This window comes from Petaurus breviceps, unplaced genomic scaffold (assembly GCF_028583685.1).
Source record: "Petaurus breviceps papuanus isolate PSGF00001 unplaced genomic scaffold, PetGlider_PUasm1.0 90601, whole genome shotgun sequence".
Classification (NCBI taxonomy): Eukaryota; Metazoa; Chordata; class Mammalia; order Diprotodontia; family Petauridae; genus Petaurus; species Petaurus breviceps.
Window position 1 is genome coordinate 4,311,421 of NW_027187282.1, and position 21,291 is coordinate 4,332,711.

Below are 21,291 nucleotides of genomic sequence, written 5' to 3' on the forward strand. Positions count from 1 at the left end.
TCCTAGCTCTTTCCTTCAGCAGCTTATCCCTACTTTTACACATAAGGTGATAACTTGTTAGCAGCACCCAGCCTCTGCTGCACACTCCTGCCAGTTCTTTGCCTGGTTCTATGAGTATTGCTTTCAAACATCTTTCCAAATCTCCAGGTTCTCCCTCTTTTAGCCTTGGTTCCCAGTTTTCACAGGGCCCTGTGCTTTTAGCCCATTCTCTGGCTAGAGAGGAATAAGGCAAATCCTCCCATCCTGGAATAGCCATTTCTCCCTCTAAAGCCCCACTGCTTCCAAATAGAGGCCTGACATTTTGTGATCCCATCCTGGTCGCCAAATGTATCAGCAATGCCATATTCACAATGCCTATGGTGATTACAGATATGCTGATATAATTATCCATCACAAAATATGTCATGCTTGCCATATGGGGGAATAAACTAGAAAATTTATTAAGATACCAAAAGACTGAGTCCCAAAACCAGAAAGTGAAAGCCATCAGAGTAGTTATGACATTGGCACAGGTAGATAAAGTAGAAAGCACCCACATTTTCAAGCCTTTAAAACAGAACAGGCTACCTCAGGCAAAGGTCCTCCTCTCCCCACTCACAGCAACCACCCAGCGTCCTGGAAGCGGGCTCCCAGCAGCTCCGGCCCCTGGCAGTCCTCAGCAGGAGTCCTTAGCAGAAAGTCCTGCTCCCAGCAGCTCCGGCCCCTGGCAGTGCTCAGCAGGGGTCCTAACTCAAAAAAAAAAAAAAGGCAACCGCAATTGCCGCCAACCGCCAACTGCAGGACCGTTAGCTCGGCTTTTCACTTTCTCTCGCTTTCTGCTTTCTCTTGCTCTGCTATGTCAGCACGTCCATGGGGCATGGGAGATCTTTAAATCCCATAACCCTTACACCTGGGAACTCTGGAATTTGGCTATAATATTTCTAGCAGATTTCTTTTGGGGATCTTTTTCAAGAGGTGATCAGTGAATTCTTTCAATTTCTATTTTGCCCTCTGGTTCTAGAGTATTAGAGAAGTTTTCCTTGAGAATTTCTTGAAAAATGGTGTCTAGACTCTTTTTTTTTGACCATGGCTCTCAGGTGGACCAATAATTTTTAAATTATCTCTCCTGGATCTATTTTCCATGTCACTGGTTTTTCCAATGAGATATTTCACATTGCCTTCTATTTTTTTCATCTGTTTGGATCTGTTTAATAGTATCTTGATTTCTCATAAAGTCATTAGCTTCCATTTGCTCTAATTTAATTTTGAAGGAATTATTCTCTTCAGTAAGTTTTTGAAATTCCTTTTCCATCTGGTAAATTTGGCTTTTTAAAGCATTCTTCTCCTCATTGGCTTTTTGGGCCTCTTTTGCCATTTGAGTTAGTCTATTTTTAAGGTGTTATTTTCTTCAGTGTATTTTTGGGTCTCCTTTAGTAGGCTGTTGACACACTTTTCATAATTTTCTTGCATCATTCTCATTTCTTTTCCCAATTTTTCCTCTACTCTCTTACTTGATTTTCAAAATCCTTCTTGAGCTCCTCCGTGGCCTGTAACCAATTCATATTTTTCTTGGAGGCTTTTGATGAAGGAGTTCTGACTTCATTGTCTTCCTCTTGCTCCATGCCTTGATCTTTTTTTGTCCCCCCAAAAGGATTCTGTCTTCTGTTTGTGCTTCCTCCACTTGCTCATATTGGCAGCCAATTACTTGACTTTTGAGCTCTTTGCCACAGTAGAACTCTGCTTCCACAATGGAGATAGCTATGTCCCAAATTGCTGGGGTTTTTGCAGCTGCTGGACCTATTAGAAGGGTGCCTTCTCTAAAGCCCCCACAAGCTCTGGCCCATTGTCCACATACCCCAGGCCCTCCACCCAAGACCGCAATCCAGATCCAAGCAGGTTAAAGCAAGAACAATTACCCTCTGAATGGTTGCTTGGTCTCTCTACAATCTGCAGGCCAGGAGCTCTGGAAGCAGTCATTGAGCCTCCTCCACTTCTCGCCCTGGGGGTAGCAGCCAGACCATGCCCCTCCTCTTTTAACTAAGTTCAACACTAACCTTTTACTTTGTCTTTGGCATTTGTGGATTGAGAAGTCTGGCAACTACTACAGGTGCTGGTGATTTGCTTTCCTGAAGTCTTCTCCAGCCACTAGTGGTCAGGGTTGCCCTGGCCTAAAACCATGGCTCAGTTAGGACTTTTCTCAGCTCCCAGAGCACTGTGGTAGACCTTTCCTGCCAGCTTGCCAGGCTTTCTTCAGCAGGAGATTTGTTTATCTATGTCACTTTGTGGGTTCTGTAGCTCTAAAATTTGTTTAGAGTCATTTTTCACATATATTGGAGGAGGTGGAAGTCAGAGCTGTGCAGAAGTCCTGTTTCTACTCTGCCATCTTGGCTCCACCCCCTTACTTTTACTTTTAACTTTTGTAGACTCTAATTCCCATTTTTACTTAAATTCTACAGAGTGGTACCCCAAAACTGACTATTTTAGGAGGAAGTGAGTTACTGGTATTACACAAAATCCTAGAAATTCTACCTTGCAATCATAAAAATGATAAATCTTCAAACTCTTTAATGACTAATCTCCAAACCTTAAAAATCTACCAAGATGGTTTTAGCAGTTCTGAAAATTTTGCTTATCTGTGGGCGGCTAGGTGGCACAGTGAGTAGAGTTACCACCCTGGAGTCAGAAGGACCTGAGTTCATATCCGGCCTCAGACACTTAACACAAAAACTAGCCATGTGACCTTGGCTAAGTCACTTAACCCCAATTGCCCTCCAAAAAAGAAAAGAAATTATTATCTGACTTTATTTCTTTAAATCCAACATAGTCAAAGGTGAAACAACAGACAAAAGGTGTCATGACATAAAAAAAAAGGTGTCTTACAGAATTTTTTTTCTTTTTCTCTTTTTGTATAACCTAATCTCCCACGGAAAGCCTAACCCAGGAGTCATGCTTACTAGGACAAATGCTTCAAGCATGAAAATTAATTAATCTTTCCCCATGTTATAAACTCTTTGACTGCAGCCCTTAGAATTTTTTCTGACTGGCTGCATTTCCTTTTCCCTTTTTTTTTTGTTTTTTTAAATCTTTCAAGGCAATAGAATCTACAAAAAACACAAACATGATGCAAAACAAAGATTTTTCTAGATTTTACAAAGACAAAATACAGGCAAAATGATGAAACAGACACATAAATAGAATAATTCAATTTAATATTTTATCCAAGTTACAAAAGGCTTCTTGCTTAGTAGTTTTGAGTATCCATTTTTTAAAGAATGGCTCATGTGGGGTATTTAATTTGCTTCTGGTTCCATCAAGTTATTTTTTTAAAAGCAGTTGGGGTTAAGTAACTTGCTCAAGGTTACACAGCCAGGTATTTCTGGGTGTGGTGCTAAGTATCTGAGCCCGGATTCGATCCCAGGTCATCCTGACTCTGGGGCCAGTGCTCTTACTCACTGTGCCACCTGGCTGCCCCTCAAGTTATTTCTTAAGGTAATTTCTTTTATCCTAATAAAAAGAACCCCAAGTTGGCCAATGGTGATGGAGGTTTTCTTGGGTCAGTTTCTGCCAATTAATTACATACCTGCAGGTTTTTGACCCATGATGTAGACTTACAGGTATTAGGATGAAATATGTAGTAGGCTTCTGTCCAGATGGGAGGACAATTATTAACCAGTTTCCCAGAGTTATTATTGTTATTCATGGTGTGAAACAAATATTTTTTTTTGAGGGGCAATTGGGGTTAAGTGACTTGCCCAATGTCACATGGATAGTAAATGTTAAGTATCTGAGGCCGGGTTTGAAGTCAAGTCCTCCTGACTCCAGGGCCAGTGCTCTATTCACTCTGCCACCTAGCCGTCCCGAGACAAATGGTTTTTAGGGCCACATAACTAAGACAGATGACCATAGGATGATAGCCTGTATAACCAAAAGAATTAAGGATTCATAGAAGTCAAGGAAGACAGTGGCTAAACGTTAGAAAGAGAGGCAAAAGGTACAATGAATCACATGTTTTTAGAATGTTTATAAACGTGAATCTATCTGCTGATTCTCTGAGTGGTAGATCTTTGCCAATGATTTCCCATTTAGAGTTCACAGTATGAAAAGATGTCAGAGCTTGTAGGGAGCTTGAAGATAATAAGATCGTGCCTGGAAGGGACCTTAGAACTCATGTAGTTCAACGCCCCTATTTTACGAGAAAACTGATCAGTGCTCATATAGCTGCAAAGTGGCAAAGCTAAGATTCAAACCCAAGTCCTCATCCATTCACCTTGCTGCCCCCACCACCACTAGGTCAATTCAACAAATACACATGTCCTTCAAAGAGCCTCTGACCATTAATCAAGTAATGTTTGTAGCTAGAAACAAACTTATGTGTCTAATGTTTGAAGAATGTCATTAAATTATGGGGTATGATTATAAAGTATAACACCTTGTTACACTTATTGACTTATTTTAATCCTGTGGGAGCAATATAAAGATCCTCTAAGGTCAACTTCTCTTCAACATTAGGGATTTTATTTTAGATGAAAAATCTTGAATTCAGTCACAATCCTTCTGAACTCCCAGGTAAGAAAATTTTCTAACATTTAGGAGCAATTTGTGTTCTTAGTTTTCTTAACATTTCTTCTGGTTTTGTTGTGATTTCACCTGGCTCATTTGCTACATCATCTATTTGATTTCCTGGCCTGTTCTTTTTAATCAGATGGGATAAAGGTTTATCAATTTTATAAGTCTTTTCAAAGAATCAGTTTTGAATTTTATTGATCATTTCTATAGCTTTTTGCTGTCAAATTTATCTATTTCTTCTCTGATTTTAATATCTAGTCTTTTGTGCTTATTTTAGATTTGTTTAAAATGTGTATTCAACTCATTAATCCTCTCTTTTTCTATTTTGTTAATGACTGAAAGGATATCTTTTTCCTTCTGAGGACTGCTTTAGCTGCATCTGAGAAATTTTGATGTTGTTTCATAATTATAATTTTTTACATAGTTATTGTTTCTAAGATTTGTTCTTTGACCACTTATTATGTCCATTTGGGTCTATATCTTTTGTTTGTGGTTCCTGAACAATTTTCCATTCTTATTATATTATGGTTTGTAAAGGATGTAAAAACTTTTTGGCTTTTTATATTTGTTTGCAATATCTCTGTGTCCTAATACATGGACAATTTTTATAAAAGTTCCATGTGGTGTAGAGAAATATTTATATTTTTTTGTGGGCCCATTTTGAAGACACCACAAGTCTTTTAGTTCTAGTTTCTCTAGCAATTTATTCAATTCCATAGTTTTCTTTTTGTTTTTCTTTCTATTAGACTTAACCAGAACTGAGAGAGGAACATTGAAATCTCCTGTCTCTGTCTCCTGTGTTACTGTCTATGTATTCTCATACCTCAGTTCATTTTTCCTTTTTGAATTTAGATGCTACAGTATTTGGAGTATATAAGTTTAATATCGATATTGATTTGTCTATGGTTCCTTTCAACATAATGTAGTTTCTTTGTTTATCCCTTTTTATGTTTTGAATGTTTATTTTTGGCCTTGTCTGATTGTAACTCCTGCTTTTGGGGATTCATTTGATTCATGGTAAGTTTTTTTTTCCAGCCCCTCATTTTTATTCTGTTTACATCTTTGTTGTTTTAAAACATGTTTCTTGTAAGAAACAGATTGTGGAGTTTTATTTTATTATTCAATCTGTCACTCTCTTTCATTTTATTGGATTGTTTAATACAATCATGTTTAAGTTAGGAAGTGGGTTTATATTTTCCTCCATTTATTTCTAATGCTATTTTTTGATCCAAATTATTATTTTTTTTCCTATTGTAAACACAGTATGATGTGTCTCTTCAGTTATTTTACCTTAATCTTTTTTTAGGTGGTCCTATTCCCATTGCCTCTTTTCCTCTCACCCTCAATCCCCATCTCCTATTTTTTTTGCTCCTTTTCCTGGTTTTTGCAGTTTTGCTTATTAGTCTCTTTTTCTTATTTAATTCTTCCCTTCTTTCCCCCTTCTTGGTTAAGTAGTCAAGTAGAATTCTATTTTTTCTCCTCCTGATCATTGCTTTGTTAGTTTTAAAAATTTTTATTTTCTATGTCTTTTTTCTAAAAGGAAGTTCTTTCTTTCATTCTCTTCATTATTTATCTTCCCTTTCTGTCTAGTCTAGACCTTTATTCTTTGATTCCTGGCCCACACATTTATTTAGTCATTCTTTTTTCTCTGTGTCTCTCATGGAATCAAACCTTTTGAGGTACCTATTTTGAGTTCTCTCTCTTTTAAACACTGTTTTTGCATTGTAAATCTTGCTCCCTGATCCCCTGATTATTGATTACGGTGGGGGAGGAGGTGGAGTGTGATGTGATCTTACCTGCACTTTAGGAAAATCATTTAGTAGCTGAATGGAGGATGGACTGGAAAAGAGATAGACTTGAGGCAGGCAGACCTACCAGCAAGCTATTGAAATAGTCCAGGAGTGAGGAGATGAGGGCCTGTATGTGGGGGGTGACAGTGTCAGAGAAGAAAAGATAGCATATTGGAGAGACATTGCAGAGATGAGATGGACAGGTCTTGGCAACAGCTTGGATATGGGGGGGGAGGTGAAATATAGTGAGGACTCCAGGATGGCTCCTAGGTTGGGAGACTGAGGGACTAGGAGGGTGGTGATGGCCTCTACAATAATAAGGAAAGGTAGGAGAAGAGAGAATAAGGTTTAGGGGGAGTGATAATGAGTTCTATTTTGGATATATTGAGTTTAAGATGTCTACTACAAATCTAGTTCAAGATGTCTGAAAGGCAGTTGGAGATTAGAGATTAGAGACCAACAGAGATATTGGATCAGGAAAGGGAGATGTGAAAATGGTCAGCATAGAGATGGTAATTAAACCCATGGAATCTGAGGAGATCAGTAAGTGAAGTAGTGTAGTGGGAAGAGAGAAGAGGGCCAGGACAGAACCCTGAGGGATTATAAGTTTCTCTACAGTGGAGGGTGTGATTTGGAGGAGGATCCAGCAAAGAAAACAGAAAAGGAGATGTCAGAGATGTAGGAGGAGAACCATGAGAAAATGGTATCCCAAAAACCTAGAGAGAAAAGAGTATCAGGGACGAGAGGGTGATTAACAGTGTAGATAACAGGCTGTATGTATAAAAGTCAAAGAGAATGAGAATTGAAAGAAACGGAATTGTGAGAGCTGAATGTATAGCCTGTACAACAAAAATAATTGGCAAAATAGAAAATCTCAAAACTGTAGTGGTGAAAAGAAACACCAAAAGACTGAGGATGCAAATACACAGAAGCAAAGGACAATCTGGAAGAAGAGAAGCAAAAAGCAATAATGGTAAAAGAAAGTATGCTCTCCATACAAGCAAAATATAAAAACAGGATGTATAGAGACAATTTAAGAATTATAGGACTCCCAAAAGAACACAAGTCAAAAAAATCTGAACACTACAATGCAAAGAAATAATACAGGAAAACTGCCCAGAACACCTGAACAAAACAAAAGTGCCAATCAAAATAGATCACCTCCAGAAAAAAAAAAACCTGAGGCTATATACTCTAAGACACATAGTAGTTAAATTTAACAATCACACTGAGAAACAACAAATTCTGTGAGTAACCAGGATAAAGACCTTCAAATATAAAGGAAAGGAAATTCAAACAGCACAAGACTATTCTGCAACCTACAACACAGGAGGGAATGGAAGTGTGTTCCAAAGAACAATGGGGCTCAGGACGCAGGCCTCTTGGTGCAATTGGGGGTCACTGAATAAAAATAAGGGTGGCTGTGGAAGCATAAGGAAAAAAGGGAAGATAAGAAAATTTTGAAAAACCATTTGTACATGTTTTCATCTGTTGTGTAACAATTAAAGTCATCATGATTACATTATTTTCCAGATAAACACACAAAATACAAGTTATAATGGATCAGTGGTCAAGTCTGCCAACAGGTCTTGACAATCAAGTGTTAGCAGGCAAGGGTGTTGCACATTGTCAGGAAGTCCAGCATACATCAGCAGGAATATGTGTGTGCAATGACTTATTTACAATATGATACTCTGTGGTTACATGGTGCAATGTTGCATCATCAAAATTTCAATGGAAGAAAAATCCCACAAATTTACAATAAAATTTAAGATGTCATTTTTATTTTTATTTTATTTTATTTTGCTTTTTTGGAGGGGGGAAGGTAGGGCAATTGGAGTTAAGTGACTTGCCCAAGGTCACAAGGCTAGTTTTTGTGTTAAGTGTCTGAGGCCGGATTTGAACTCAGGTCCTCCTGACTCCAGGGCTGGTGCTCTATTCACTGCACCACATAGCTGTCCCTAGATGTGTCATTAAAAAAATTTATTTTTTTTGAAATGATGCAAATTAAAAAAAAAAACCACTAAAGGGTTAAAGAAAGTAGATTTCCAGAGGGACACTGAGTAATTTTTTTCTGAAAAGGGGGTGGTAGGCCAAATAAATTTGGGAACCTGTGGAGTAAACAGATAAAACAATCAAGGAAAACAACAAGATAACAGGAGATACTATTAAGATAATTCTTTCTTGAGGAGACAAGAGTGAAAGCAGAAATTAAATAGAACTGATAGTGAAGAAACAGATCTGAAACATAGTAGACTAAACCTCACAACACCCCACCTACAGGTGAATCAATATTTTTTTGTGGGACTAAATTAAGGACCTAGGGGGTGGCTAGGTTGCGCAGTGAATAGAGCACTGGGCCCGTAGTCAGGAAGACCTGAGTTAAAATCCAGCCTTAGACACTTACTAGCTATGTGATCCTGGACAAGTCACTTAACCCTATTTGCCTCCATTCCCTCATCTATAAAATGAGCTGGAGAAAGAAAGGCAGACCACTCCAATATCTTTGCCAAAAAACCCAAATGTGGCCACACAGAGTTGGACACGACTAAAATGACTGAGCAACAGCAACAAATTAAGGGAATAAGATAGGGGGGAATATGTGATGCACCTTAATCAAGTTAAGGCTGAAAATGAAGGGAAAATAACTTCTGTAGGCACTCAGGAAGAAGAAAGCTATAGGAGAATGGGCACGAAGGCAAAAAGAGGGATTAAAAAAGGGAAAACTTTGTTTCAATGGTGGAAAGGAATATCACTGATGAATGTGCCTATAGGAGAAATGTTCTATAAAGGGAAATGGGAGCCTTACAATAGGCATTATCGGCATGGACTTGGTGCTTTGAGAGATGATTTATACTGTCTTAGAAGAAGGGGAGTAGAAATTCCTTGGACAACTGATACCCAAAAGAGTGAGAGGGCACAGAGCCAAGGAGGAAATTTTGAGGCAAATGAGGTGAGGAAATGGCCAAGGGGAGGGCAAAGGTCAATAATGAACTGCATAATCAGGGACATAGGAAGAATCCTACCATGGGGTGATATCCTCTCTATCACCTGCAAGAACTGATATTTCTTTCTTTCTTTCTTTTTTTAAAGCAATTAGGGTCAAGTAACTTGCCCAAGGTTACACAGCCACTTCTTTTTTATGTGGGTATTAAGTATTTGAGGCTGGAACTGATCCTGGGTCCTCCCGAATCCAGGGCTGGCGCTCTTACTCACTGTGCCACCTAGCCGCCCCTAGAACTGATATTTCTAAGAATGAGACACAACAGAAAAAAGGGGGTTTGGCCTGCAAGATCAAATACAAAATGTTCTGTTTGACATTCAAAGTTCTTCATAACCTGTCCCCTCCTACCTTTCCAGTCTTTTTACACCTTACTCTCCAACATATAACTCTTCCATCCAGTGACACTGGCCTCCTGGCTGTTCCATGTACAAGACCTTTCATCTCTCAGTTCTCTGCATTCTCTTTGACTATCCCCCATACCTGGAATACTCTCACTTCTCTTTTACAACTACTAACCTACCTGGTTTCCTTCCAGTTCCATTTAAAATCCCACAGGAGTATATGAGATGTTCAAGGAGGACTAGCCCCTCTGGTGTGAAGGCTTGCTAAGCCCTTTTTGGGGCTATTTATCCATCTTTGGTATCCAACACAACCCTCACCTGTGGCTCAGCTATAGCATGCACAGTGGCCACATGTATCAGCAAGCACCCCAAGTGTCCCCAGGGTCTGCTGCCAACACAGGTTCTTAGATCTGCTTTGTTAAAGGAAAGCAACTCAAAATGGGTTAACAAGCTTACTTTAATCAGTCAAACATATATTGTTTACCTAGTTCAGGGGAAAAAGCTCAGCACCCCGAACTTCAGAGTATACAGACAGAATTATCAAGTCAGAGAAACAGATCAAGTAGACAGTTTCCAAACTGTTAACCATTACATCCATACCAAATCAACATCTGGGTTTCAAAGCCGGGGGACTCTCCACAACGGCTTCCCAGAGTCTCATCTGAACAAATCACAGAACACTTCTCAAAGTGAGCCCCAAAGCAAAGCTACACATCAGGGCTTATATAGCCTTCTCCTGGCTCAGAGCATGTAACAACCTTTTGGACCCACTGGCCAATCAAAAAGTATCTACTGAAAAACAAGCTTCCCACCCCAGGCTCCAGGTGCACTTTAGCCTAGGGGCAGGGAAGATCTTTAAATTTACATTCCCATTACACCACATCCTGGTAAAACTGTCTCATCAGGTGGGCTAACCCACGTTGAGAATAACCAATGGGCCTCAAACCCTTTGGCGAATTAGGGGGATGTTTACTCCAAGCATGTGAAGATTCCTCCCCACCCCCAATGGGCAGATGAGAACAATTTCTTCCATTGCCTATGAAGGCAGATGAAGCAGGAGCTGTCGAGTAGTTAGAGCTTGGTCAGACATTGAAGATTCCAAGGTCATCCACTGCAACTCAGTCATCTCCATCTGTCCTGATTTTTGCCTTGTCACTGGACTTTGATGGCTGTGGAAGAGAGAGAGGCTGACAACTGCAACTGGGCCTCACTTAAATCCAATTCACATGGAAGCCAAGATCTCACTCCATGATATCATTGGTTCTTTTCTAAAACAAAGGACAAACAACAACAAAATCCCACCTTCTCCAAGAAGCCTTCCCCAACCCCTCTTAATTCCAGTGCCTTTCCTCTTTTAATTATTTTCTATTGATCCAGTGTTTAACTTGTTTGTATATGTTTTTTTTGCATGTGTTAAAAGAAATCTTGGTTCAGCTTCACCCTGGTCAATAATTCAATTCCTGGTCAATTCAGGAAAAGAAAGGTAAAGGGATTTTATTAATATACTAAAGTAGCAAGCAGTTGGGTCCAACAGTGATCTGTTTTTATAGACAGGAGGAAAGAACTACCACCTAAGGACAAAAGTCTGCTTATTGGTACTCACCTCATGAAGGGAGGAGTTTGGTGTTACTTCAGCCTTTCCCCCCACATCTAAATGCATATGTGTATCAGCAAGCACCCCAGTATCCCTAGGGTGGCTGCCAACACAGGTTCTTAGATCTGCTTTGTTAAAGGAAAGCAACTCAAAATGGGTTAACAAGCTTACTTTAATCAGTCAAATATGTATCATTTACCTAGTTCAGGGGAAAAAGGTCAGCACCCTGAACTTCAGAGTATACAGACAGAATTATCAAGACAGAGAAACAGATCAAGTAGACAGATTTCCAAACTGTCCAACCATTACATCCATACCAAGTCAACATCTGGGTTTTTCAAAGCTGAGGGGCTCTCAACAATGGCTTCCCAGAGTCTCATCTGAACAAATCACAGAACACTTCTCAAAGTGAGCCCCAAAACAAAGCTACACATCAGGGCTTATATAGCCTTCTCCTGGCTCAGAGAATGTAACAACCTTCTGGACCCACTGGCCAATCAAAAAGTATCTACTGAAAAACAAGCTTCCCACCCCAGGCTCCAGGTGCACTTTAGCCTAGGAACAGGGAAGATCTTAAAAATTTACATTCCCATTACAATATGCCCAAAGGTATTTCTGGATTGCCATGTTATACAGGCTGGTTGTGCATGTACCCAAAGTTTAAGCAAGGTTTAAACATGGAGTCATTCAGGTTGACTTTGCATACATATATCCCCCATTAGATTGTAGGCTCATTGCGCGCAGGGACTATCTTTCGCCTCTTTTAGTATGTTCAGCACTTGACACAGTGGCTGGTACACAGTAAGTGCTTAATAGATTTTTTCATCTTTTAAACCATTCAGAAACAATATGCTGTAGTTCCATACTCTCTTTAAAATCCACAGGGTTCTCTGCCTCATCTGGTGTTGATTAATTTACCTTTGTTTTACAGTATTAAGTTATAGGGGGCAGCCAGGTGGCACAGTGGATAGAGAACCAGGTCTGGAATCATCTTCCTGAGTTCAAATCTGGCCTCAGACACTTACCAGTTATGTGACCCTGGGAAAGTAATTTAACCCTGTTTGCCTCAGTTCCTCATTTGTAAAATGAGCTGGAGAAGAAAAGGGCAAACCACTCCAGTATCTTTGCCAAGAAAAACCCCAAATGGGGTTGCAAAGAGTCAGACATGACTGAAGTGACTCCATAACAAGTCAATTATAGATGCCTGAACTCTTTTCCTAGATCTGCTGTTAATATTTTTCCTGTTGGTTTATCTGCTTCTTCCAGTGGTAATTTTAATCTTTTTAAAAATAGCTTCCTCTCTTGCTTACTTTCTTACTCCCTCCCCTTTGATGGAGGTTTCCATAGGGGCTGGATGTTAAAGTGTCTCAGCCTCCTTTGCTGGGCAATGCCTGGTTTACTACCATAGATCTCTGCTCCAAATGACTTTTGGGGGGATAGAATTGGCCACAGCTGCATTCTGGGCTCTTTTTCTCAGACTAAGTGGAGTGCCACACATTTCTTACTTCTTTCCCCCCTTGAAAATTCCCTGTGTTCCTCAGTTCTCTGGCCCAATGAAACAGAGTGCTGCCATGCTGCTATTACAGCCTGAGCAAATTTCTGTGGTTTAGAGGTTGGGTTTCTACTGCACTGTGGGTGGGGAGATGGGGGGGGGTGGAGGTACCTATGGAGTTGAGTTCTGTTACAGATGAATGGAGCTTAGTGAATGGTTGTAGCGGCAAGCACCCCAAGCGCGTCCTCAGGGTTTGCTGCCCATACAGGTTCTTGGATCTGCTTTGATAAAGGAAAGCAACTCAAAATGGGTTAACAAGCTTACTTTAATCAGTGAGACATATACCGTTTACCTTGTTCAGGGGAAAAAGGTCAGCACCCCGAACTTCAAAGCATACAGGCAGAATTATCAAGACAGAAACAGATCAAGTAGACAGATTTCCAAACTGTCCAACCATTACATCCATACCCAGTCAACATCTGGGTTTCAACATCTGGGTTTTTTCAAAGCCGGGGGACTCTCAACAACGGCTTCCCAGAATTCAGATCAAATCACAGAACACTTCTCAAAGTGAGTCCCAAAACAAAGCTACACATCAGGGCTTATATAGCCTTCTCCTGGCTCAGAGAATGTAACAACCTTATTGACTCACTGGCCAATCAAGAAGTATCTACTGAAAAACAAGCCTCCCACCCCCATGTTTCAGGTGCACTTTAGCCTAGGGGCAGGGAAGATCTTTAAACTTGCATTCCCATTACAATGGTAGAGGAGGAGATGCTGGGTGAAGGCTCAGTAGAGGGTAGGCTATTTTTTTTTTTAAGCAATCGGGGTTAAGTAACTTGCTCAAGGTTACATGGCCAGGTGTTTCTGGGTGGGTGCTGAGTATCTGAGCCCAGGATTCAATCTCCAGGTCATCCTGACACTGGAGCTGGTGCTCTTACTTGCTGTGCTACCTGGCTGCCCTGAGGGTAGGCCTTTTCTGTTATTGGTTCGTTTACTTTTTACTTTTTTCTAATTTTTGATGTCTTATATCCTGTAGAGAGCTGAAATTGCTTTAGCTCTCACTCCCATTTTGGAGACATTTGAGAGCTCCTGAGGATCTGTGAAAATGTCCAGTCCGCTATCTTGTTGGTCATGCATCACAAAATCTTAAGAAATATTCAATCGTCAATAAAGATTTATTAAGCTGAAAAGGGGGGTGGGGACAACCAAGGGTATTATCTTGTAGGGACATGATTTTTGTGAAGTGGAAACTAAGCAAAGCTGCTGGTGGAAAATGAAGAGGAAAATAAATTCTTATTGAGTGTTTTTAATTTCATCAGCAGAAGCCAAAGTAGTTCAGCGGACTGGAGGGCCCTATGGTATTTTTCTGTTTCATGGGTTGCCCAGGGTAGAGGATGAGAAAAAGAACTGCATAATCTAGTCTCTGGCTCATGTGGTCCTGGCAAGTGAATTTTTTTCCTTTTCTGGCCACTGGCTTTATGTAGAAATGGCAGGGAGCTCTGGGCTGTTTAGCACATTCTTCTGGTTGTCACTGAAATTCAGTGCAAGTCATGTCATCACATCCCTGATGTTACAGTCCTCTTTGAGAAAGAAGGACAAATGACAACACAACAATCTTGATGGCGGCCCTACCGGACTTCTGCCAAGAGCCTCTGTTGTTGTGTAGATGTTGTCGACAGAACTGGTGAGCTCTCCAGTTACAGGGGTTGAAGATGAGTCAGCAGCCAGAGAGGAATGAGTTAAATGATCCCAGACCCCTGAAGCTCCTTCTGCTTCTGCACCTACAAGGCCAGAGGTGGGGGCATAGGGATCTGCCTCACAAAGGCATGAGGTCAAGCATGACCAATGGAGTAGGGGCTTCGGGGCCCAGGTGGATGGCTTTGGGGGGGAGGAGAACAGTGGTAAGCAGTCACGTGGTTGAGACTTGAAGGAGGCCCTAGGGGCCCCTGAAGAAACTTCTGGACAGCCCTGATTCTTTCAGCATTATTTATTTTGCTAAGTGTTTCGGTTGAGGTTCATCCTTTTTTTGGGATGCTTCTTAAGTTCTGTGGGGAAAAATACACAAAAAGCAAGGCCTCGTGGTTTTCACTGGAAGCGAAGATGTCAAAGCTTGGCTGCCCTGAGGTGTCAAACCTAGAGGACCTTCTAAAGGTCACTGGGCAGTGCCTTACAAAATAAATAAGAAGATGAGAAAACGGGCCATGCAAACATGTGGTTTTCCAAGGCACCAGGCTACCACTGAGACCCTTGGGGACATTTAGCAGCCCTTTTCTCGGGCTCGCCGGTAGGTGGCTTGCTTTGCCTCTGGCCGCCCCTGGGTTTAGGCCCCGTCGCCTCTGCCCAGCCCCGCCTCGATCCTTCGGTCGCCAAGCCTCGCCCACCCGGCCGCCGGCCCCGCCTTCTGCCGCCCCTGGGCTTGGGCCCCGTCGCCCCCGGCCAGCCCTGTCCCGCCCCCTTGGCTGCCGGGCCACGCCCAGACCACGCCTCGGCGGTCATTTCCCGTCGCGGTTGCCGTATCCCCGTGTGGCCTACCGTCGCCGTTCCGCTCGTTTTCTGAGGTGCGCTCGCCGCTCTCCACTGACTGGTAAGCGCCTCCGCCCCTGGCCTCTTGCCGGGACGGGCACTGTGGCCGGTTGTCCCGGAGCTCCTCGAAGCGCTGCGGCTCACCCGCTCCCGTCCCGTCGGGCCTTCCCCTCAGGTGTCCCCAATGGAGGACTACCGCCGCCTGTCTGACCAGGAGCTCGTACGCTTGCTCAAGCTCTACAACATCCCCCACGGGCCCATCGTGGGTGAGTGTGGAGAATGGGGGAGGGGTGGGGGGAGGGCGCTGGGAAGAGGAGAGAGGAGGAGATCAGGGAGGGAAAAGGGAGAGGGAAGGGGAAAACATCCGTCCCTCTCTGAGGCTAGGGGGCGTGGTAGGGCATTGAGTAGGTGAGGCAGGCCTTGAAGCCTCTCAGCCGGCCTGGCACAGCCCGCCGCCTCCCCATCTCTATTAACTCTCCCTCCTCGGCGTATGTATAATGAGGGCTCGCTAGGCCCCGGCTACAGGTGATCATACTTCAGAACCCAACCCCCTGAGGAGGCCGAATGGGATTGGGTGGTGGTCGACACGTACATAAGAAGAGCTTGGGATGTCCTGAGGGATTGGTGGCAGTTCTGTGATTCTCCTCCCCACCCCGGCTCCACTAAGGCCCCCTGAGCTCCAAAGGCCACTCAAGGACCGAGCAAACTGGTTGCACATAGGAAAAACCCCCGCAAAGTTTGGGGGCTGCTTTCTGGGACCTCTGGGAACATTCACCTGTCTGACCATGAATCCAGGTTCAACCCGAAAACTGTATGAAAAGAAAATCTATGAATATGAAAGTCAGAGAACCAAGCTTTCCCCTGGGATTGTCACCTCTTCTTACCAATATCCAGGTGAGGAGGAAGAGTGGGGCCCATTCAGCAGAAATGAAATTCTCCTCCATTTGTTGGGATGAATTCTTGGGGAGGGTGTCGAAGGAAGGCAGCCTCTCTCACAGACTTTCTGTTGTGCCACAGAGGATTTTGAGAGCAATGCTTATGGTTCCAGACAAGATGAAGATGAAGACATGGAAGAAGGTGAGTGGCTCCTGTATCTAGGAGGGTTCAGGCTCACCCTAGGGAGTGATAGGGCCTGGCCTGGCATGGCATTGCCTTTCCCCAGCTGCCTGCAGTGTACATGTGGGGTGGGGCCCAGGAGCAGAATGGGGCAGTTTGGAGGCAAAGGGCAGGGTTGGTCTCTGACCTGATGTCCCTCTCTGCAGCTAGAAGCCAGTACTTTGGGGCTAGCCAAATATGACTTGCTCTCAATGAAGGGCCCAAAGTCTCTCTTTGGTAAAGGTGAGATAGGAGTCCTGTGATTTTAACTGAGCCCTATATTAGTGTGCCTGTGCCCAACTGGGCTGGGCTGACTTCTGTAAATACCTATTGTTCATATGGACATCCTTTCCTCCCAGTCAAATTGCTTGCCCATTCATTCACGATCTCATTTCGTGGATTAGCCCGAACAGGTAGTTTGGGAGGCAAGGATGACAGTAATTATTTCATAGTTGGAGGCAACTCACTGTAGTTGCCTTTGCTTGACATTACACTCACTTAGGGCCTGACCTTGGCAGCCTGTATGGCTATTCTAAGCCCAGGCCTGGGGCCCTTGGCCTCCGACATTTATATAGTGCTTACTATGTGCCAAGCAGTACGCTAAGCACTTTAGAAATATCCTTTTGGCCTTCCAGCAATCCTGAGAGTGTAGGTGCTATTATTATGTCCACTTTACAGAATGGCAACTAAGGCAGGCAACAGTGAAGTGACTTGCCCAGGGTCACAGCTACTGAGTGTTTGAGACCAGATTTGATCTTAGATCTGCCTGCCTCCGGTGCCCAGGTGGGTATTGCCCCACTTAGCTGCTTCTACCAAAGCCTTGGTCTCTGGCTCTCTCCCCTTTTCCTTCCTCTGCGACTCTTCTAGTTGACTATGACAATTACTATGAAGAGAGTTACTCAACTACCAAGACCTATGGAGAGAGTGACACTGCAGCCATCCCAGTAGCCAAAACCAGGACCAGCTTCCAGGAGCCCCTGCCCTCCACAAGCTACAGCAGTGACAGTGCCAAGGCACCTACCTACCACCTGCGTCAGCGGGTAAGTGCGAGTCCCTGCCCCAATCCTCATCATCTCCATGCCAAAATCAGCTAATCCATCAGCCTCCCACACAAGCTATTAAATGATGAGGGGCTAGACCACAATGCCATTGGTGCTGGAGCAAATTCATAGATGAGGAAGCCCCCTGTACCACTGTACACTGGCACCATATCTTTTACAAGTTGCCTAGAGCATCTAGGAACCCTCAGGCCCCATGTGCCAGAGGTAGTAGGACTTGAAGCCAACTTTTCCTTGTTCTGAGGTTGGCTTACTGTCCATGACACCAGAATTCTCCAGCTTAGGCCTGTGGCCAGCCATCAAAACTCCTAAGTGACCTCTGAACTCAATGAAAACGCCACTGGGAACCATTGAACAGAATGAATGAAAATCCAGTACACCGTAGGCAATGTGAATTTGTGGTTTTCTAAGTCAGTTCTGCAGCAGGAATCCATTTCTAGAGTTCACTCTGCTGACTTTCTCCTGCCCCCTCTCTAATAATAACAGGAACAGTCATGATAAGGAGGAGCTGCTTTTTCTGAAGCATGTTCAAATTTGTCATGTGATATCATGTATACATAATCTTTTTTTAACTAGAATTCTCCAGAGGGTCCTTAACACAGGGCCTAATTGCCACTGCCCCCTTCCCCCAGGTAGCATGTGGACATAAAGCAAGGTTTGTAGTCAGGGGGGGGGGGGGGGAGCGCTAGTTTCACGAGGTGCTGCCTGCTTGGTTCCCTTCAGTCCTCTCCTTTAACTCAACTCTTGTTTACAAGACCCACCTCAAGATTTCTCAGCCAACCACAGAGAAGAGCAGAACCCCTGTTTAGGGGATTGTAGATTTAGAGGCAGAAGCCCTTTAGAGATAGAGCATGGTGTAGTCCAACTTGCTCCTTTTACAGAAGAGGAAAATGAGGCCTTGAGAGACTAGGGGACTCCCCAGGTGCCTGGTAAGCAGCAGAGCCTGCCTTTAAAGCCACTTCCAGGGCTCTTTGCTGTGTACCTTACTGCCTCTGGGTATTTTGAACCACTCATCTCCAGTGCTCCCAGGTGCCTAAGGCAGGGCAGAGAGCTGATTTGGGGAACAGGAACATTACCCTAAATTAATCTAGGATTTGCTGAGCCCCTCTCCCCCCCAGGCAGGACTCCCAAACCTAGTTTTCCTCATTCTGAGGCTCTGGACTCCACAGAGGGGCATGAAAAGAGAATCAACGGGCTGAGGCCTTCCATTAGCCGACTCCCAGCCTGGCTAGGGAAGGAGTCTCAGACTTGAGACTCTGGCCCATACCAGGACAACTGGCTCTGGAAAGCAGAATGGATGTGTCATACCTGATGCCGAGGTCATTGAGTACAGGGCCAAGGAGACGAGTGAGGGAGGCCAGGGTGTTGGCCTTTCCCCATTCATCCCTTGCTTTTGGTAGGTTCATGCTGAATACTGTTCCCTGCCTCTCGTCAGGGGAAAGGGACTAGTTTGATTTTTGTCTGCCCATTCAAGGCTTAGAATGGGTGAGAAGGTAGGCCCTGCATGCTTTTGTTCTTGGGAGGCAGGGGCTTGGAGGAAAACTCAGCACAGAAATGCCGTCCGCCTCCTTATTTGAGCAGGAGATAGGACAGCTGCAGAGCAGTTAGCACTGTCCCATTGGCAAGGGGCCCATGGAGAGAGAGAATGAGGCTATGGGGGGAAGGGCATTAGTTCCTCTACCCCCACAAGCAGAAGGCCAGCAAGTGACTGGTTACCTAATAGGTCTGACCCAGGAGGCAGCTGGTCCTCTCCATGGCAGGGCATAATGGGTGGCTGGCTAGTTAGGATTGTCATCGGCAGGGACAATGATGGCCCTGGTGCCAGGGAGACTGACCCTGCCTTGTTTCTCTGCCTTCTTACAGATAAGAGAGAATATTCTCTACCCCTTAGGCCAGGAGGAGAACATAGACAGGTAAGTGAAGGGGTCAGTGCCCTGCCCTCCTCTATCCTGCCATTCACTCTGTAGTGGCTTCCATCCTTCCATCCCATTGGCACTAGTAAGGCTGAGGGATGGGGGTAGGGGGTAGGGCTGCCCAGTGTTCATTCAGCACATGTTCCTGGAACAAGCCCCAAAAGGCTGCCCAGCTTCTTGGCAGAGGTGAAAACAGCCAGTCCTGGGGCATAGGCCCACAGTGAACGAGAGGAAGGGCATAAGGGAGGTACAGGCAAAGGTACAGGGGGATTCAGGGGAAAGCAAACTCTCTTCCAGCAGGGGATGGGGGTGGGGGAAGCTCCCTGGAAGAGGGGGCTTATGATTGGGCTCTTGAAGGTCAGGAAGTATTTGGCCAGATCAGGCTGGGGAAGAGGGCATTTCAAAGGAAAAGACTGGGCTATGGGGTGCTGTATGTGTGCAGGGGGTAATGGAGTACTAGAGGCCAAGGAATGGGCCCTCAGCACTGGGGAACCATGGCCATTGGGGGAGGCTGTTGCTGGGGAAACTGCTTCTGAGATAGCTGGGGCCTTGGGCTAGGGGTAATGCTCATAGAGAAGAGGCCATGCATTGGAGGTGTGGGGGAGGGCTAGGGGAACAGCTGAGTCTTTCTGATACATACCCCCCCCCACCCCCTCCTCCATAGTGACTCAGCCTACTTCAACCGGGACAGCAATGCCTACCAGAGTGTTTCTCACTACCGAATTGGCTCAAACCCTGACTCGGCCTTCTGTTCCAGCCCAGTGGTTTCTTCTTCTTTTACCTCCACCCCAGTTTCCTCAACCTCCCCAAGTTTCCGCTGGTACTCCCTCCCTCCGGAGGTGGAAGCCCGCCAGGCTATTAGACCTGCCCAAGATGCTGGGGCTAAGCTTGGAAAGAATGGCAGAATGGTGCCCTTTTGGGTCCAGCTCATTCTCTTCATTGGTTTTGCGCTTTTTCTGGCCTTTTTCTACTATTTCATGCAGGCAGATGATGACAATCCCTTCCGTCTCCAGCACTGAAGGCCCCTTCTGGGCCCTGGGAGGAGGTGGAGTCCTGGTCCCATTTTGACCTTCTCTGCCTCTCCCCGTTGCTTTCTAGCCTCCCTTCTGGGGCGATTGGGGGGCGCAGGGATATCTTTCTACTCTTGTTTGCTGTAGGCCCTGTTGAGGTGCCCATTTGGTTTCTTCAGGTCCTACCCATAGTGCCTTGATTGGCTGCATTTTAAACCTTATGTTGGAAAAGAGTGTTCATGTTTGTTTAAATGTTTCTGGAAAAGGAGTTGCCCTGGCCCAGCACAGATATGTCCCCCTCCCCCCTGCCCCCATGACATTTGGGCAGACAGATTGGGGGTGTCTTCTAGGAATTCTTTCCTTGAAGAAAGCTGTGCTCCAATCCCCAACCTAGACTTCCCCTTGGAACTCACTCCTGAGGTTGGGGGAGTGGTATCCAAACACCGTAGTGTTCTCAAGGGCCTTGCTCTTTGGCACCTTAGTCTCCATCTCACCTGATGTCTTTGTAGAGCTTCTCCCACACCAGCCATGCCATCACTCCCCCTGTATCCCTGCCCTCCAGGTGAGGGCAGGACAACTGACCCTTGCTCCACTTGGGCCTCTCAGACCTGGTGGAGAAGTGAGACTTTCAAGAAAAAGTGCCAACCATCCTGCCCTTGGCTTTGTTCTCATACACTTCATTAATTAAAGGATTTGTTTATTTTTCAAGACCATTGCATTTTTTTCTTGGGGGAAGTAGGCCAGGGAGATGCAGCCATCCTCAAGACCTGATGAGGGTGAGGGGTGGGCAGAAGAGGATGCCCCAGGTGGTGTCAGGGACTTGGGGGCTGGGGAGGTGGCTGGTGGTGTAGGCACTCTCGGATCCTCATGAACTCCAGTTGCTCATCTTGGCTCTTGCTCCTTGTTTCTTCCTGCTGCTTCTT

At 44.5% G+C, this 21,291-nt stretch overlaps 1 protein-coding gene and 1 long non-coding RNA gene across 3 annotated transcripts; one reads left to right on the plus strand and one right to left on the minus strand.

The window, feature by feature from the left end:
• Positions 1 to 10,119: 10,119 nt before the first annotated feature.
• Positions 10,120 to 15,440, minus strand: LOC138142689 (uncharacterized). Its single transcript, XR_011163513.1, has 2 exons — positions 15,302 to 15,440; positions 10,120 to 14,814 (listed from the first exon to the last, which is right to left on the minus strand). It is a non-coding gene; the product is annotated as an uncharacterized lncRNA (long non-coding RNA).
• EMD (emerin) lies at positions 15,216 to 21,076 on the plus strand. 2 transcript variants are annotated; one of them, XM_069063800.1, is made up of 7 exons: positions 15,217 to 15,353; positions 15,468 to 15,558; positions 16,088 to 16,186; positions 16,310 to 16,369; positions 17,255 to 17,427; positions 19,309 to 19,358; positions 20,023 to 21,076. In XM_069063800.1, exons 2-7 carry the CDS (start codon positions 15,477 to 15,479, stop codon positions 20,375 to 20,377), a joined length of 819 nt encoding a protein of 272 aa, XP_068919901.1. In that variant the 5' UTR covers positions 15,217 to 15,353; positions 15,468 to 15,476; the 3' UTR covers positions 20,378 to 21,076. The 2 variants fall into 2 exon arrangements, with proteins under 2 accessions (XP_068919900.1, XP_068919901.1); XM_069063799.1 differs by having other exon boundaries at positions 15,216 to 15,558.
• The last annotated feature ends 215 nt before the right edge of the window (positions 21,077 to 21,291 follow it).

Coding starts and splice junctions, on each gene's coding strand:
- EMD (XM_069063799.1), top strand. CDS start 15,477: ATGGAGGACTACCGCCGCCTGTCTGACCAGGAGCTCGTACGCTTGCTC. Junction 16,187..16,309: donor CTCTTCTTACCAATATCCAG/GTGAGGAGGAAG, acceptor GTTGTGCCACAG/AGGATTTTGAGAGCAATGCT. Junction 19,359..20,022: donor CAGGAGGAGAACATAGACAG/GTAAGTGAAGGG, acceptor CCTCCTCCATAG/TGACTCAGCCTACTTCAACC.